At 37.4% G+C, this 17,694-nt stretch overlaps 1 protein-coding gene across 4 annotated transcripts in view; it reads left to right on the plus strand.

Annotated features, from left to right (window-relative positions):
• The window catches only part of SLIT2 (slit guidance ligand 2), a 357,572-nt gene that overhangs the window by 328,719 nt on the left and 11,159 nt on the right, over positions 1-17,694 (plus strand). For all 4 annotated transcript variants that reach the window (XM_036921029.2, XM_057502128.1, XM_036921031.2 and 1 more), the window contains 4 exons: positions 4,523-4,616; positions 9,112-9,249; positions 9,359-9,599; positions 10,942-11,072. In XM_036921029.2, the coding sequence (XP_036776924.2) occupies positions 4,523-4,616; positions 9,112-9,249; positions 9,359-9,599; positions 10,942-11,072 (604 nt within the window). The remainder of the gene's footprint in view (positions 1-4,522; positions 4,617-9,111; positions 9,250-9,358; positions 9,600-10,941; positions 11,073-17,694) is intronic.

The raw sequence follows: 17,694 nt of genomic DNA on the forward strand, positions 1-17,694 counted from the left end.
TGTGTGAGGGCTGGGGGATGCTGTTGATAATTACCTTGGGACAAGCCTAAACCAGGACTGGCCTGAGCAAGCCAGGGTGTATGGCCACCTTGTCACCACATCAAATTCTTCAGAAAAAATACCTTTACAGCTGTTCAGGAAGTAATGAATTATATCTCCTCCTCCAGAGTAGGCTTTGAGGAATCATATTCTTTTAGGGAAGTGGCTCCCTCACTGCTTATACTGTGTAACTGTAGGACTTGGCCATCTCCACCCCACTCTCTGCCATACTTACCTGACAGACGCAATCAGGAAGAAGGGACCCAAGAACTAGATATCATTTCCTTACCAAAAAAAAAACATTTCAGTCTGGGACATGTGGTGCTTTTCCTTCACAAGTTATGTGGATCTTCCAGTGACACCTGTAATCCTGAAGAGGTGACAGTAGGCTTCCTGGTCAATCATTCTCTTTCATCTTCAAAACACAGACAACTGACAGATATGCTCCCCCACCCACACCCCACACACAGTCACACTTCTTTAACTTACCAACAGAAAAGCTGAAAACTAGAAGCAGGGGGTAAAGTGATTTTGTCATCGACTCAAAAGTGAAGTCACAAGTGCCAGTCAGCCATTGTGTTCCATGCCACTGCTTTGTCATTTGGGGACTTTTCAGGGTCCAGGGCTAAAATCAAATAAATAGAATTTCCAGGGATTTAGTGGAGTACATTGGTGCCAAATTATGGAGTCAAGTTTTGTCTAAACCCCTATCTCCTGATGGGTTCATGGGCACTGGTATATAACCTGTCTTCAACCACAGTACCCTTCATGTCAGTGGGCTGACTTTCTTTCCTGATGCCCTATTAAAAATATTAAGTCCTGCTGTGGATAACAGATTCCAACAGTGTGTAGAGTAAAATGAAGAACATTGTCTCCTTCCCTTTCTGCCACTCATCTCTTGTCATCTCAGGAAGGGAGGCAGCCATTTGATAATAACCTCAGGCAAGCCCTAGACCATCAAAAAAGCAAATTCAGTTGCCTTATTTTCCACTATTTTTCTCTGATTTTTCCACTATCTCAGTACTAGCTCTGACTACAAATATACCAAAATTAGAGACCAAAGAGAAACTGTATAATGTCTCCTCAATACTGTGAGGTTTGCGAGAAATTTTTCAATAGTCATGAAAGGCATATGAGTACTATACTGTTAGTACATTTTATTTCAGTTCTTCCTGGAAAATCAATGTAGCTTTCAAATGCCCAATTTTCTTTACTGGTTGGGATGTAGATATAAACTCCTGCATATGCCCATGGGGCTTGCTCTGTTTCCCATCTTATATTGAGCCAAGTCTCACCACTGTGAACGTGGACACACTATTTGAACTTTAAAAGCTGCCTTGCTCCCAGATACAGCAGAATCCAATAGAATTAGAACAAATTAAAGTAGTCCAATGAAAACATTTATTTTAGTATTTATTTGGCCAGCGAAAATTGAAAGCAATGTTTAAAGAGCATAAATTCTTTGTTAATGATTAGTGAGTAATTTTTAAGTAAAAATTTAAATTTAAAAATTGAAGTCCAAGTGTGAATATAGGTTACCAAGATAGAGTTCTTGCCTTAAAAAGCATGAATCTTTCCTTCAATAACTATTATTTTAGTGTATCCATGCCCTACTCTAGGAAGATAATAAACGCATATATGCTAAGCATACTGCAGTCATGATCATGATCATACAAAGAATGGGATTAAGATACATAGTAGTAATAACCAAAACAGAGCAGCCCTTCAACCTAACATTGTATGCTTGTTATAAACGTAAGTGACTGTATAGTTGTACAAGGTTTAAAACTGACACACAGTAGTAACACTCTGTAAATGTTTAGTAAGTCAATAAATAAATACATACAATGTATGTGCTATAAGGTAGGCATAAGCAAACGTGAGATATAAAATTGTAGATCGCTGACAATTGCAGACTGTTAAAAAGATCCAGGAAGATTTTATAAAGAATGGGACATAAAGTGAATGGGGAAATTGACAACTGAGCTTGTTAAAGTTTCTAAAGTCACTAGACCATATATGGAGTTGAGATCAATTCATAAAATAGTAAATAGATACAGGTAGAAGCATAAAGATTAGAAGACTAGGTTTTAAAAGTGAGTTAAGCAGCCATGGGATGCAGAAAATGGTTTTGTAATATTTGTTAGTATTAAAATATTTGGTGATACTTAAAGAAAAATAAATATTTTTTGAGGTAATCAACCAATCCTACCTGAATCAAATGTGTAGCTGTGGAATAGTCACAAACAGCTATCATACACAACTTTGGCAATGACTAATATTGCTGCTATGCTATTCTTACAAGACAGATTCCAGATAAGATAAGGGTTACTTGACACTGATGCAGCCTTACGCATTCCAGTTGGCATGCTTAGTCTTAATGCTGTTGATTACAGATTTGGCAATCTGTTTAGCCAACAGTTTCTTAGAACCATCTCCTTTCTCACTCCTTTCTGCATCAAGTTTATGGAAAAATGTCTGGTGGAGAATAAAGGGTTAAATATATTTTCTTCTTCTAGTGGTGACTTTCTCTGTATATATTCTGACTCCTGGTAGATTGGGAACTGACTGAGGGCAGAGCCAACTGCATGCATCTTTGCAGCCCCAGCATCTAACATAGCACATTACATAGTAAATCCTTATGAGCTATGGTTTTGATTCGCTTAATTGGATTGGATTGGATTGGATTGGATTGGATTGGATCAAAGTAAATGAGAAGTAAAACATTTCCCCCTTTCTTATCACTTTTAAAATAATTTCTTGTTTGAATATAGAGTGAAAAATACATAGAAAGACATTCATTATATAGCTCAAATAGCCCCTCTCTATCATCAATTTTTTACAAACTACTTTGGATAGAGTCTACTGTAAATAGCTTGCATCTAACCAGATACTTTTAGTTAGAAAACTGAAAGTGATGTCATCACAGTAGGCTGATAAATAATAATGACTAGATTCCATCAAGGTGCCTTACTTAAAGTAGTACTAATTGAAAGTGAAAAGCTTTGAATAAACCCTGTTTAAAAATAACTTGTGTATATGTTATTAAAAACATTTTTCTATCACAGATTTAGAGACAGAAAGCCTTCTTATAGAAGAAATATGTGAGACTTCCAGTGCAATTAGTTTACTTTAGGAAACAGAAATAAAAAAACTAACATCATATACTAAGTTGATGTAATAACTAGATGAAATTATATATAATAAATTTTATTATATATAAAAAATTATATATTTGCATCATGGAGAAAGATCCTCATAGTGTAAATAATATGTTACATTTAGTTGTTAAGCAACTCTTCCTACCAATTACCAATTAGCAAAATATTTTCTTATAAGGACAGTTTTATAACAAAAGGGTGCATTGCAAACTCTTGAATTTTTAACCAATGCTATTTCAATCCACACTCTCTGAATAAATGAAAGTTCTAATAGTTCCTTGGAAATGAACAGCTGCCTATAGATACAACACTTCATTCATTCATTTATTGCATATAAAACAATTAAAATGTAGTTGGAGGTAATGGAGAAATGGTGAGAAGAACTTTTTAAATTTTATGTCTTTCTAGTCACCTTAGTATCTCCCACAATGATTTGGAAAGTCTTCTCACTGAAAATCATGTTTGGCCTAATATATCTGAAAATAACATATAACCATGTGATTTGTGACTGAAGAGATTTCCTAAGAGACTGTCACACATGCAATTCAACATAGTGTGTAGAATCTGCATAGTTAAGCTTTTAGCTCTTCGGTATTGATAAAAATTAGTCTTATAAGCTAGCTGATACTCAGAAACAAAGTGTGTGTTCTCTATCTGAATTGGTTCTCCTTTTATTTTATTTCTCTGTGCAGATGTAGCTAACGAGTATTCTGTTGAGCTGTTGCAATAAGTCATATGAGGGAAACAAAGTCTTTTTCTTCTGAACTTATAAGACTTAGGAGACTGTGAAGATTTGAGGATTTTTTTTCAAACATGGAACAACAGAATAAGCCAGATATATACTTACAGAATGATTTTATTTATGTCAAGCTCAAAAAAATAGGCTCAGCTTATCTATGGTCCTGTCAGAATAGTGGTTACTTCCCTTGGGGTCAGGCTTTGGGGATGCTGGTCAATGACTGTTTCTGGAAGTGGATGCTGGTCACATGAGCAGTTTCAGTTCATAAAGATTCATTAGCTGTTCATTCATCCCTTGGGTATATGCTACACCTCGATAAAAAGTCCAGAATAAAATTAATCAAAAGAAATGAAAAGTATTGAGATTTCCTAATTCCAGTGACATGTCCTGAAGGGGCTCCTATCAGGGACAGATCACAATAGCGTGTTTTCCCAAATCAGAAGGATCTTCTGCTTCCATGGCTTGTGATTTTTTTTTTCTCCACTCACAAGCTGCACTAACCTCTAAGGCCCATGACACGGCCTGCTGGCGGGAAGCCTGTAAACATTCCTCTATGAACTAACACCGTTTGCCACGTTAACAGGAGAGTTGTGTGAAGAGAAGCTGGACTTCTGCGCCCAGGACCTGAACCCCTGCCAGCACGACTCCAAGTGCATCCTGATGCCAAAGGGATTCAAGTAAGTCCGAGGGACCCCTCACATCCCGTCCTGCCAGGACCTCACTTCATACCTTTGCTCAGGATGATAGGGACACACTTTGTGGTGTCAGTGGCGTTTTTATAAATGTTCATATACTGAATGGGCTGTTTTTTAGTACACTAAAGAAAATAAGTCTCTTTTTGTTCCATGACACTTCCTGGGAAATCATCTATGAAATAAAGTCACCTTTAACTGTGTTTACTTAAATTTAGTTGAAGACCATACAAATTTGTAATATCTACTAGCGGCTTTTTTATCTGTGGTAATATAGGGAATTTTATTTAATGTCACTAACAACGCTTCAGTCTGCAGCAATACTTTAACTATCCACGGCGAGGAAGAGAGAGTGCCCCTATGTCCTAGGTTGCCCCAGGACAGTCCTGGTTTATGCCTATTGTCTCAGGATAATTATTAATAGTGCTTCCACCTTACACAGCTTGTGTGGGTTGATAACACATACAATCATTCTGGATAGAGGCTCCCTCAAGTGAACTCAGAGCTTCAAAATCATTTCTTTTTCCTCCTCAGCGATCTTCCTGAAATAGGTTTGGCATCAAATTAAGTTATTCCTTCACCACAAATCCTGAAATAGTTTAAGGGCCTATCAACAGCAATTTTTTTCTTAGAGCTGTCAGTAGCTTAAAGATCAACTGGTCCAAATTCTTCATTTCAAACATAAGGAGATCATGGCCCGGAGACGTCAGTGGCTGTCCAAAGATCTCAAGGTTGCTCATTGGCAGAAGTGATGCTAGGTTTTTACTTCCCAGTTGAGTGATTTGTCTAATACAGGTACCTCTAAGAAGTTTTATAGTTTATTAACATTACACATGGTTTGTTGTAAAAGATCCTCTAAATTCTCTGGAATGACAGAGTTGAGTTCAGGAGTTGAACTGTGCTTACATCAGGCACCTAGCAAATAGCATTCTTTTTTCCCTTACCCACGATTTATTGAGCACCTGCCATGAGTCAGGGCCTGTGATAATACAACCATCCTCTGTTTTCGTAGTGGTTTCTAGCTGCTCACTGTCCCATAATTTATCTTCTTAGTGAAATGACTCAGGTTTAATTGCTGTAGGATTCAGAGATGTAAAAATTACTCAGGTCAGGAACAGTTTTATAAAAGAAGATGGGATTGGAACTGAGGCTCTAACATATTGATATTTATCAACATTATGCTGTTAGATGGGAGGTGGGTCAGTATCACCAGACCCCCCACCTTTCAAAGTCTAATCAGAATAAAATATTTATTCTCAAGTTTTAGAGAAATTTTTTATTCTATTAGGTTTAATTTTCATCATTTTTGAATATACAGATATAATTGCAGCACCTGCTGATCCTATTTGATGCCTATTATAAAAAAGAGAATATCTTTTATTCTACTTTTCATTACATTTTAGTTTATAGCCCTATGCATACACCAAAGTCTTATTGAAATCTATTTTGTACAAAATTCTGCATTGCATTTTGTTCATCCAAATAGTGTACATACACTCTTTTAACTCCTAATGTTTTTGATCTGCCCACAGCTGAAGTTGGCAAATTGGAAGTCAGTCACTTTCATAACAAATATTATCACTTCTCAAAAAAATTGGTTGGTCTCAGCAGGGCTTTGTGCATTGGCACTATGAGATAGAGTATTGGTAAGACTTTAATGGAAACCATCAAAAAATTAGGAAGTTCATCCTCAAAAAGACGAATCCTTAATTCAGTACCTATTACTAGCAGTTAGAGTGCACACTTTTACAAGTGCATCTTACTGAATTATGGGTTAGCTGATGCAGGAACCTACTGTTTTCAGCAGTAATGTGTGAGGGTTGTTTTACAGCTGTATCTAGTCTAGCAGAAAACAGGTTAAGTCATAGTGTATGCTGTTTATGCCCATATTGTAAGTAGTTTATGCACTGTGGGAAAGGAAGTTGCAAAGAGAAAATGGACCTAAAACCAAAACTATACAAAGCTGCTAAAGAAAATCTCTACCGATAAGTGTTGCTTGAACAAGCTGTACTGTTACTTCAACTTCATTTTCTTATTCCTAAGCTAACAGAGTGGGTTCACTTTGCTCGCCTTATTATAAACCTCATATATCTCCTAAATTACTTTGCAGTATTTTTAGACTGTGCTGTGCCCTAGGCAGTATTTTCAAGCATGCATCTTACTTAGTCAGCTTTTGGTTTCCTAAACAGTATATTTTATAGTCTCTGCATCTTTCCTCCCTCCTTGTCAGATAATAGAGTTGAGAAAATACGATAGGTTTTATTGGTAATACAAATTTTAAGGAATTCTTAATTAAACATTTCTTCTGTTTTGAAATTCAGTCTGAGGAGCAAAAGAAAGACAAAAAATGTTTAGTCATAACATAACTCTAAGTTCTAATGGGCTTGGAAAATGATACTGGTAGACAAAAGAATATAAAACAGCTCTTAGACAGCCACTGGTGGTGAATGTGTGGCCCTCTTATCTTTTACTTTGATTTCTGTTCTCAGATAAATAATTCAGAGTGTTTCAAAGCATTTCTTCTTTCTTTTAATGCTCAGCACTTCGGCACCTCTGCTCACATTAACATTGATGGAAGCTCTCATCTCAGGCCTTGTCCATCTATTTGAGAATGTATATGGCCACTTAGGATCCACTTAACTTCAGACTTGTTTGCTTTGCTTTGTTATGATTTCACATTAAAAACACCAGCTCTAAAACAAGCATACTTATGCAGTGATCTAATTTTATTTCTTAATTCATACATGAGGAGCTGAAAGTCTGTTTGTTCTCCTTAGAGGGTATGCACCCCACTTATTTTAATTTATCAGCTCTGCAATAACTCTTAAATCCTGATCTTGCATTTTCAGACTAAACTCAGATTCAGTAATGTCCACATTCACTTGGATGTTTATGATTGTCCTCATTCATTTAAATCCTGATGGCTTTGAAAAGAAAAGTGGATAATTAATATGGACTAAACCATATACACTTTATGGAATTGTAAAGACTTAATAGAATTCTTTTTTAAATACCTACTACTTATTGATCATGCATTATATATCAAATATCACACTAATCTTTTTACAGATAATGGTTTTATTTACTCTTTTAACAAACCTGTGAGATAGAAATTATAGTACATATGTTACAAATGAGGAAAAGAACACTTAAGAGAGATTAAGTAATTTAGTCAAGATTACATACACTTAAGAATAAGCCAGGATACAAACCCACTTCTGTCTAACTGCAAAGTCCAAATTTTATAAGGCTAAGCCATAACTTCCTGGTCTCTTTGTTGGATTTTTAAGTCAGTGGACTCTCCCTTAAACCCAAAACAGAAATGCTCATGGAAGCCCAGTGTGTAAAACTAGTAAATCAATACGGGGAGAGTGTTCGGGGAGGGGAAAGGCAGACGAAGCTGACGGAAGTCCTCCCCCTCTCTGTGACCATACCTGCAGGGGTTCCGCCATCCCTTGGAGCTCCACAAAGCATTGTTTGCAAACCACGGCACTTGCCACACTGCTTTTCCTCAAGCAACTGGAAGTCCAGGGTCCTCGTGCCATAGACGGAGACTCCAGTGGTTGGCACTAGGCAATGACAGATTCTTAGGAGAGCCCTGAAGAACTCAGTACCTACAGCACTAACCAGTTTGCCCTCTAGTTCCCTCACGTGTAGAGTGAAGTCATGGTGCCATCAATGTCACAGGGCTGTGGAGAGGATTCAATGACTCCACATATTCAAAGTGGTGAAAACAGGGCCTGACACAGAGAATATGCTCAAAAACATCAGCTGTCTATTGTCCCTGGTCCTTCGCCATCAGTGCAGCTGAGACCCCTCCTGTGCCCACACCACCAGAGAACAGGCTGAAAGCTGACCAGGGATTGGCTCCAGGAATTTCCTGTCAGTTCCCTTGCCCCATTCCATCAGGTCAATCCCCCTCTGCCATACTGATAATCTGGATTCATTATGAATTAGGATGTTCAGTGTTAACGTATTTTTTCATAAAATTGCATTTTATTCCCATGCATCCATTCTCTAGTAGAGAATTTTTAAATGTTAAGCATTTTTTAAGTGATGCTTAATATTCTTAGTATATCTTATAGCACTTTTGCCATCTCAACTGCTCCAGTGAATTAGAGCTGGAAATAGAGGACACTATAGGCAAATAAAGTGGGGTGAGGAGGGCAGATAGTAGGAGGGAGGGCAGGAGGAGGGAAGCAGGGAGGAACCTGGTGCAGTTGTTCTTTCTTTTTGGGTTGTGGTTGCTCACTGTCATCAGAGAGAAAAACACCATTCCTCTCACAGGGCCCGGTGAGAAGCCGTGGAATGCTTTGCTGACCGGTACCATTTACTTGGCATCCGTTAATTTGGGGGCCCAGTAAGCCTGTTCTACATAAGGTTTCTAAAGATGGTGCTACTTTTTTCTAGATGAAATAGAACTGTCTTACTACGTTTGGCTCACTTGGGTTTGAACGCATTTACCTGCTTACTCACCCAGGTGTGACTGCACACCAGGCTACATAGGCGAGCACTGCGACATCGATTTTGATGACTGCCATGATAACAAGTGTAAGAACGGAGCCCGTTGCACCGATGCCGTGAACGGCTACACGTGCATCTGCCCTGAAGGTTACAGGTAAAGGTGGAGATGTTCGTTTAAATGGAGAGTTACATCTTACTGGACACAATTCACATTGGCAATTAAGTAAAATCGAATCAACATGTTATTTCTATTTTTTCATTAGCGGCTTGTTCTGTGAATTTTCTCCACCAATGGTCCTCCCTCGTACCAGCCCCTGTGATAATTTTGATTGCCAGAATGGAGCTCAGTGTATCATCAGGATAAATGAGCCAATATGCCAGTGTTTGCCTGGCTACCAGGGAGAGAAGTGTGAAAAGTTGGTCAGTGTGAATTTTGTAAACAAAGAGTCTTATCTTCAAATTCCTTCAGCCAAGGTTCGGCCTCAAACGAACATCACTCTTCAGGTAAGATCTCCTCCACTAGCAAGAGATGATCTCTTAGGCCAGATTCAACTTCAAAGCATAAACATCCATGGCAGTTTGTGAGTGATACTATTTCTTAAATAGACAGCTACAGATTGCATAATGCAGTGACAGACGATGCTCCTTGTGTGAAAAGCTTCAGGTGTTCTCTCTTCAACATTTGTATTTTTCAAAACTAAGTGGGAACCAGGTATTTTTATTCATGACTTGATTGTAGGGAAACATACATACACACAGAGCAACAAAACATATCCTTTGTTTTGCACTCAAGTAAAGGCATCTTACTCATTTACTTTCATGACTCTGCAGTTCAGGCCTGACACAGGGAGAGGCTTTCCTGAACCCTGCAGCTGAGAAGAGCATAGGTGAGACAGAACACACCTTAGCAAAACAATTCAGCCAGTGCCTCTTAGCTCTGCACCCAGAACATGTAAGACTAGACAGTTAACAAATTCAAATCTTATTGTCTTTCTACCGAGTCACTGTGTACCTTTCAACAACTCACGCAGACTCCTACAGAAGAGGTCTTAGAGTACATTAGAGGTAATAAATTTAGGGCACATAGGGTAAACGGGGGTTGCATGTTTTATCTGGTAAACAAAAAAAAAAATGTCATACCTTTTGAATTCAAATGATTTGAGCCAATTTCCTGTAGACCCAGTTCCTATCTGGTTTGCCCTGACACTGCAGTGAGGGACAAGAGAGGCACAAGGTGCATTAGAAGTCATGAGGAATGGGCCTCTAGAAGGAGGACAGGCCTTTTAAAAGCTGTGTCCCTACCACTCAGCATTTGCCACACCAGGTTGTTATGAGAAGTACTTAGTGGTGTTTGGGCTTCAGTCCTAACTTCTTGCTGAATGGGTTCTTCAAAAGCACAGAAAGGCCAGAAAGCAGAATAAAAATAGCTATCCATTCATGCCATAGCTATGAAGAATTTGGCTTTTTATATGGAATTTTAAAGTCAGTCTTGCTCAGTGCCATTGCATTTCACATATGCCATAAATAAAGCCCACATTTAGGAGTTAAGAGTGAAGGTAAGTGAAAATCTCTAGCAAAGGAATTTTTAAGTGTATCCAACAGTGGGTGTTTCCATTAGGACCTGTTACTGTTCTTTTTAAAAGTTTTTTATGAATTTATTTGCAACAAAGTAATGTAGGAGCAGGTCACCTTTCAGGTAATCATTTCAGCCTGCATTATTATTTTCTCATACACATAAAGAAAAGATAAACCTTGGTAAAAACTCTTCACTAAGCAGTCTTGTTTCTTTTGATGAAATTTGTTTGGGTGACTATATGACCTATGACTGTTGGTTCCTTCCTACCAGATCGCCACAGACGAAGACAGTGGAATCCTGCTGTATAAGGGAGACGAGGACCATATCGCCGTGGAACTGTACCGGGGACGCGTTCGTGCCAGCTACGACACAGGCTCTCACCCGGCCTCTGCCATTTACAGGTGAAGATCTCTGAGTTACTGGTACAGGTGAAAACCATTATTCCATGAAGCGCTGTTTCTCTCTATTATTTTGTGTTGGCGCGGGCAGGGAATAATTCGTTACAGCAGGCTGTAGAATGCGTGTGTATTAGCAGCCCAGCAAGAACAGATGCCCTACCAGATTGGATGACTGGAGGAGAGACTCGTAAGGGGACTATTTACAAAGATTGGTAGGGAGAACATAGTCACCCAGGCCCAAAATGAGGAATGCTGCTCCCCAGGCGTTGGAAGGGGTGAGGGAGGCACAGTCATGGAAATCCCTCCTCAGGAAAGGACCTGTGGAGAGGACTGCCTGACGGGAGTCAGGACCTTAAACAGGGTAGGGGTGGGAGGGGTGCAGCCAGCCCTCAGGGAAGGAACCAGGGTTCTAAATACCTGCCTCACTCTCCTCCCTCCAACCATCCTCTGCCCTGCCTGTTCTCCCCTTTGGCCAAATCAGATTCCAGAAAACCAGGAGTCAGCAGATTGTGGTAATGTAGCTCACACCTGGGCTCCTCCTGGGGCCCAGAGCAGGGCAGAAACCAGTGGGAAACAGCCCTAGAGAAACAGCTGCAAGTCCCCCAGCCCAGTGAGTAATGTGAAGCTACTGTTCGTACAATGCATTATTTATTTATTTATTTATTTATTGGCATATTTATTTATGTGCCATACACTGTTCTAAGCTTTAAAGAGCAAAGCCCTTACGGAGCTTACACACTCATTATGTGAGCCAGTAGACACATACCATATGCGATAGGTAATCTTAGCATTCATCTTGGAAGTTTTCCAATCATATTATGATATTAATGGTATTGGTGATATTTTAAAAGTATGAAAGGGGCCATATCCATTGGGCACATTTTGCTGGAAATGTGCAGGGCCTCTCTGTTGGACCCAGCACCAACTCTCTTTCATTCTGCAGACAAGTTACCTGGTTAATATTGTTACATCTACAGATAACTGCCACCTCTTAGAGCAGGGTCACAAAGTCATACACAGTCAGTTTTTCCAGGCAGGTAACTTAAATGAACTAAGCAGGCCAGTTGCAAGAGAAAATTGTGCCATCCTTTTACTCTTGAAAAGGTGGAACTTTGTGGAGAAGGTATATTATAACTTCTTTTATAAATAGCTTTGATGTTGGCAATATAACAGGAGCAGTTATGACTGATGAAGTAAAAGCAAATTTTTGTCAAAACAGGATTAGAGCACCTCTACTCAGTTCCCAGTGAATGCTGCCATGTGAAAATGTGGGCCTCGGTTTTGCCAGAACTCCCGATTTTTCAAGGAAAAGCAGAAATTTGGATTTTTTTTTAATATAGAGTTTTCCATCATTCAGATATCAATTTATATTTTTTTACAAATAACACATGTGAACAAAATGCATCTGGAGACCTAACACACTTGCCAACACATTTTGGGGCATTGATTGGGTCATAAAGAGGAGATACTAGCCTCTCTGTTATTGATACTATTCTTGGATATATCAATGTGCTTCAAGTGCTTCACATCCCATTTGATCCTTCATAACAGTTCCGGGAAAGTCAATGCCAGTTGCAACCATGAATGGAATTTGATAAGTTCTTTTGATTGTGAGCTAAGCCACTTGGGAATGTTTAGACCATGGAAACAAACATATAATTCCTGGTTTCCCTGTGGAATATAATAGTTATTTCAGCTCCAAATGCTGATGAGTTAACACCATTTTAGACATTGCTATGCCTTCAATTATATAGCCTCCATTTATTTCAGCCCATAAAAAATATTTCAGAATATTGATTATGTGGTTTATTTTTGTTTTGGGCCTTTTTCTTTTATTTCATGCAATGAAACAGCATAGAACTCTCAGAAATCATAGTAAATTTTCTTGAGGTTGGCTTACTAAAGCTAGTGCCCACATAAAATACACTTATGATATGTCTAAGTAAGTTGTAGAAACCTGAGTATACCCAAATGAAGACTTGTTATAAAGAGCTTATTCTGAGTTTATGTTCATTACCATTTTTGCAAACCGACGGTAGAGCATACCTGTGACATTTATAGGGAAGAATAATGCCACATCACAGACTTCGCACTATGAACCAGAAGTCCACACTCTTGGTGGATGTTTCTGCTTGCAGGTCATCTGATGGAGACATCTGTTGTGTGGTCCAGGGAAAACATAGCTTTCATTTAACTCTTGCTTTTTAGTTTATGGCACAACCATCAAGAAACATTATTACATTATTCTTAAGTAACAGAAAAGAAGCAACAGTTACCTAGAACTCAGATAGAGAGATGATTGATTAATTGATGAATTAACATGTATTATATATATTTTAGTATGATATTATAATTCATGATTTTCATATTAGAATATGAATATATTAATCTGATTTTGAATAGAAAATGCCTTTGTGAAATAAAGACTATAGAGAAAAAATATTTCAACACACTAGGAGAATCTAGTATTTGGCAAGTAATAATCATAGTGGATAAGATGTATGTTCAGATTTAGGCTTGGCCAATTACCAGTGTGTAAATTCAGGCAATATAATCTTTCTGTTAATAACAGTATAGCACGTACCCATGAGAATTAAATTCTGAGCTCAGTTTTGTCCTTACTCTTTATTCATATTGTCTTCATTCTCATTTACCTTCTAACAATACAGAAAAATTTTTCTGGTGTCTCTTTCTGAAGAGTATAGCAGCATTGAAAGTCTTCCCTCTAAACATTTTACATTAACATTATTTACATATTATATTATTATTATTATATATATGTTACATATAGATTATAGATTACATATTCCATTATTATTTGTTTACCCTGTTTACAATTTGCATATTACATTAACACTAGAAGTACAGATTGTTTATACTTTCTCTGGAGGGTAATTTGAAAATATCTATCAAAATTACAAATTCATTTACTCTCTGACCTATGAAATCCCACTTCTGGGAATGTATCCCGCATATATACCTGAAGACATAGAAATGGCATATGCATAAGGTAATTCACTGTAGCATGGGCTGTAAAAACAAAAATTAGGAAAAAACAGAGTTTTTTATCTAAACAATGGTACATCCACGCAATGGAATGTACTATTAACAAGAAAAAAAGGGGAGGGAGGGAGAGAGAGAAGGGGGAAATGAGAAAGTTCCCTCTGTATGATATTGAAAAATTCCAAGGTATATTGTTCAGTTCAAAAGAAATAAAGTAAGGCAGAACAGTGTCAAAAGTGGGTAAGTTAATATATATATTTATATTTCCATATATTTGCATAAAGAAAAACAAAGGGCAGAAAGGAAGGAGTGTGGGGGAAGCAAGACTTATATATGTGAATTCTATTTTATGTTACCTTGATTTTTGAACCGTTTGAATGTCATTGCCACTCAAAACTGAAATTGAAGTAACAGACGACTGGTGAGCTTAAGACAGTCTGCCTTGGTTTAAGTTCTAGCTTTGCCGTCTATTAACTGTGTGTCTTGGGCAAATAGCATAAGCTCTCTGGGCCTCTAATAAAGCATAGTTCATCTTTGTAGAACGTTTGGTAAGAATCTTATGATTTGATCCATGTACAATATGTAGAACAATGCATACCAAATAGTAAACAATGATAACTATTGGGATCATAAATTCAGAATATCCAAAATGGAGTTCATTTCTTTTTTTTGGCCCAAATCTGTGTCCCTGTCATATTCCTAACCTCACTGACAGGCGTCACTGTCTTCTTGGGCATCCAAGGTACAATGGAGTTACTCTTGCTTTTTTCCCTTCACCTTCACCTAGAAATTTGTCCCAAATCTTAACTTGGCCCCTACTATTAAATCATAACTTTGGCTCCTTAACTTAATCTTAACTCCTACTCCTAATATTCTGGCATTTGTCCAAATGCCTCTGACCTCAGTCAGACCTTACTAGAATGTGACCTCCAATGCAAGGTAGTATTTCTCCATCATTACAGAAAAACGCATCAATAACACTATTGTTTTTCCAGTTTGCCCCTAAGTTGCTTAATAAAAGATTTTGTTTGCGTGAATTAAATTTTCAAATCTTGATGTGTTTCCTTTTTATACAACATTATTAAAAATACACCACACTAATGTTTTAAAAGTGAGTAATTTTACATATTCTTACCTCAGAGAATTTGTTCAGTTAAAGTTCAGTTTAATTGCATGATTTTATAAGATTTGCTTTGGTGCAACTTTGTTTTCCAAGTGATGCATTATTTAATGGGCTTTTGGAACCTCACACATGGGAATAATTTTGTACATTGGGTGCATTGTTTCGATTTCTGGTTAATTTTCCACATTGATGGGAAGGGGTTGTGTTTATTTTAGTAAAATGAAATCTGTTAAAATCAGGGAGACATAATCATACATTAAATTATTGTTTCTGTAGGATACTTTTTGGTTTAGAAAGTTTCCTTTTAGGTGTCAGTTATTTTCTCAGATGAATAGAAATGAGAACGCTTGTTTTGTGGTATTATGTTTACAAGGAGTGGTTGACATAGTTATAAGTGTGTTCAAAAAAAACCAAGATGTAGTTATCATTCCAGTAGAACTAAAGTAGCACACGCATCTTCTCATTATCTGACAGAAGCTCACAGCTTCCTGTAGACATGCATACTGCTAACAGGGCCAGACGTACAGACAGTGCTATGGAATGGTTGTTTTCAAATACCATGTGTCAGAATTACCTGAAAGTATTAAAATATGGATTACTGGGCTTCCCCTCTGGTTATATATATATATATAAATATATATATATATAAAACTTTAATCCCACTTGGCCTCGTACTTCTTTGAGTTAAAGAGTTAAAGAGCTAGGGGACATTTTTTACCATCCCCACTTTACAGATGAAGTATTTTCAGTCCAGAGACAGCAAAATGAGATGACTAGTTGAATTTGTCTGACTTCTGATTCCTATTCCATTGCACAGAATGTGCCAACAGATACTTCACATATTTAAAGCAAAGAGGTAGACCTGTTATAAGCAAAGTGAACTGTTTATCTTTATTAAACTACTGAAATACCTAAAGTTTTACAGTTGAGACAGAAATATAAAATGCCATTGTTAATGTGTCCCACATAAAGAAAATTATACACAAATTAGAGCCTCTCTTCTTTGAAGCCCTGGGTCATTAAGCTCTTTCTGTAGCAGACTACAAGACATAATTTAGTAAATTTCCATACATCCATTTAGAAATTCAAGAAAACAAAGTCCTAGGTAATAGATGAGTACAGTAAAAATACATACAGAATAGTGGTAATAAAAGCAATTTATGTTCCCAGTGGAGAGGCTCAGTGTTAAGTCATTCACTTATGACTTCCATGAGTCATCAGATATATAGTTCCTGGGAGAAGAGTGAAAGAGAACCTATCAATACATGCCAGAACCCCAAGGATGTTATGCACTGTGAGTGGATAAATAAATAGACGACTTTGAGAAACTGTAAAATCAATGATGGCTCAGTTTTTTCACATAAGAACTTGTACATCAGTCACTGCTTTTATTTTAAAAGGTTGATAGTCATAGGGTTCCCGGACTTGCCTTGTTTATCTCATGCTTTAGAAACACTAATTTAACTCTCACATATTACCTTTGGGCCCATTCCCACAATATCATCTTAAAAAGCAAAGATTCTAAACATCTTAATTTCACAGTGCTCATATGTTAAAAGGCAAAGTGAAGCCTCACTTAATTCCAGGGAAATATAAGTGGAGTTAAGCTTATTGGTAACTGTTGTCAAGTTCTGGAATGATCAGAGACATTTAAAACTTCTGGGAAGAAAAAAGCCTAGTCAGTTTGAATTTCACTTATCAATGGGACAATAGAATCCAAATCCAAGTTTCAAATCTCTATATTGTGCGTGCATTCCCATAATCTTCAAACTCTCATTATAAGATTACTATCTTTTTTTTTTTAACAATTCCATGAGTTTTAGTAAATGTACCAAGGTGTGCAACCATCATACAAGGTTTTTTACCCACTGAACTTTGTTCCTGGGATATTTGGAAGAGAAACCAACTATTAAAGTCTTGTTAGTGGTGAGAACACAGGCAATTTGCATAATACTAGGTTCGCTCAGGCTTTTTTATTATAAAAGTGATGCATAATATTTAAGAGCATGTTTTTGAGAACAAGACAACCTGGCTTCAAACCTGTTTAGCCATTCTGGTCTTATTATTTGCATTTCCCTGATGCAGAAAATAAAGAGAGAAAAATTATCTAACATCACACATTTAATGAGACCCAAGACAAGGCGACAAGATTTATCACCCAGCATCAATCATCCTTCAGGATAAAGCTCCTGAAATATCCCAATATTTTAACAAAATGCATCCTTTAGATGCTGTGCCCTAAGTATGCTTGAAGCCTCCTGACAATCTATAACTATAATCCAGTTAGTATTACTAAAAATATGATGTTATTCTTAATGTAACTCCCTTATATTTTATTTCCCTAATATGTATTTATTGGGCATCTACTGTTTAGCAGACACTGTGCTGGATACATTAAGGAATGCAGATGTAAGTAATACATGGCTCCTGCTTTAAAGCAGCTTATTTCATTGTACTACATTAAACACCATCATGGACGATGACATGCCTGGATTGATT

Source organism: Manis pentadactyla, chromosome 5 (genome assembly GCF_030020395.1).
Source record: "Manis pentadactyla isolate mManPen7 chromosome 5, mManPen7.hap1, whole genome shotgun sequence".
In the NCBI taxonomy this organism is placed as follows: Eukaryota; Metazoa; Chordata; class Mammalia; order Pholidota; family Manidae; genus Manis; species Manis pentadactyla.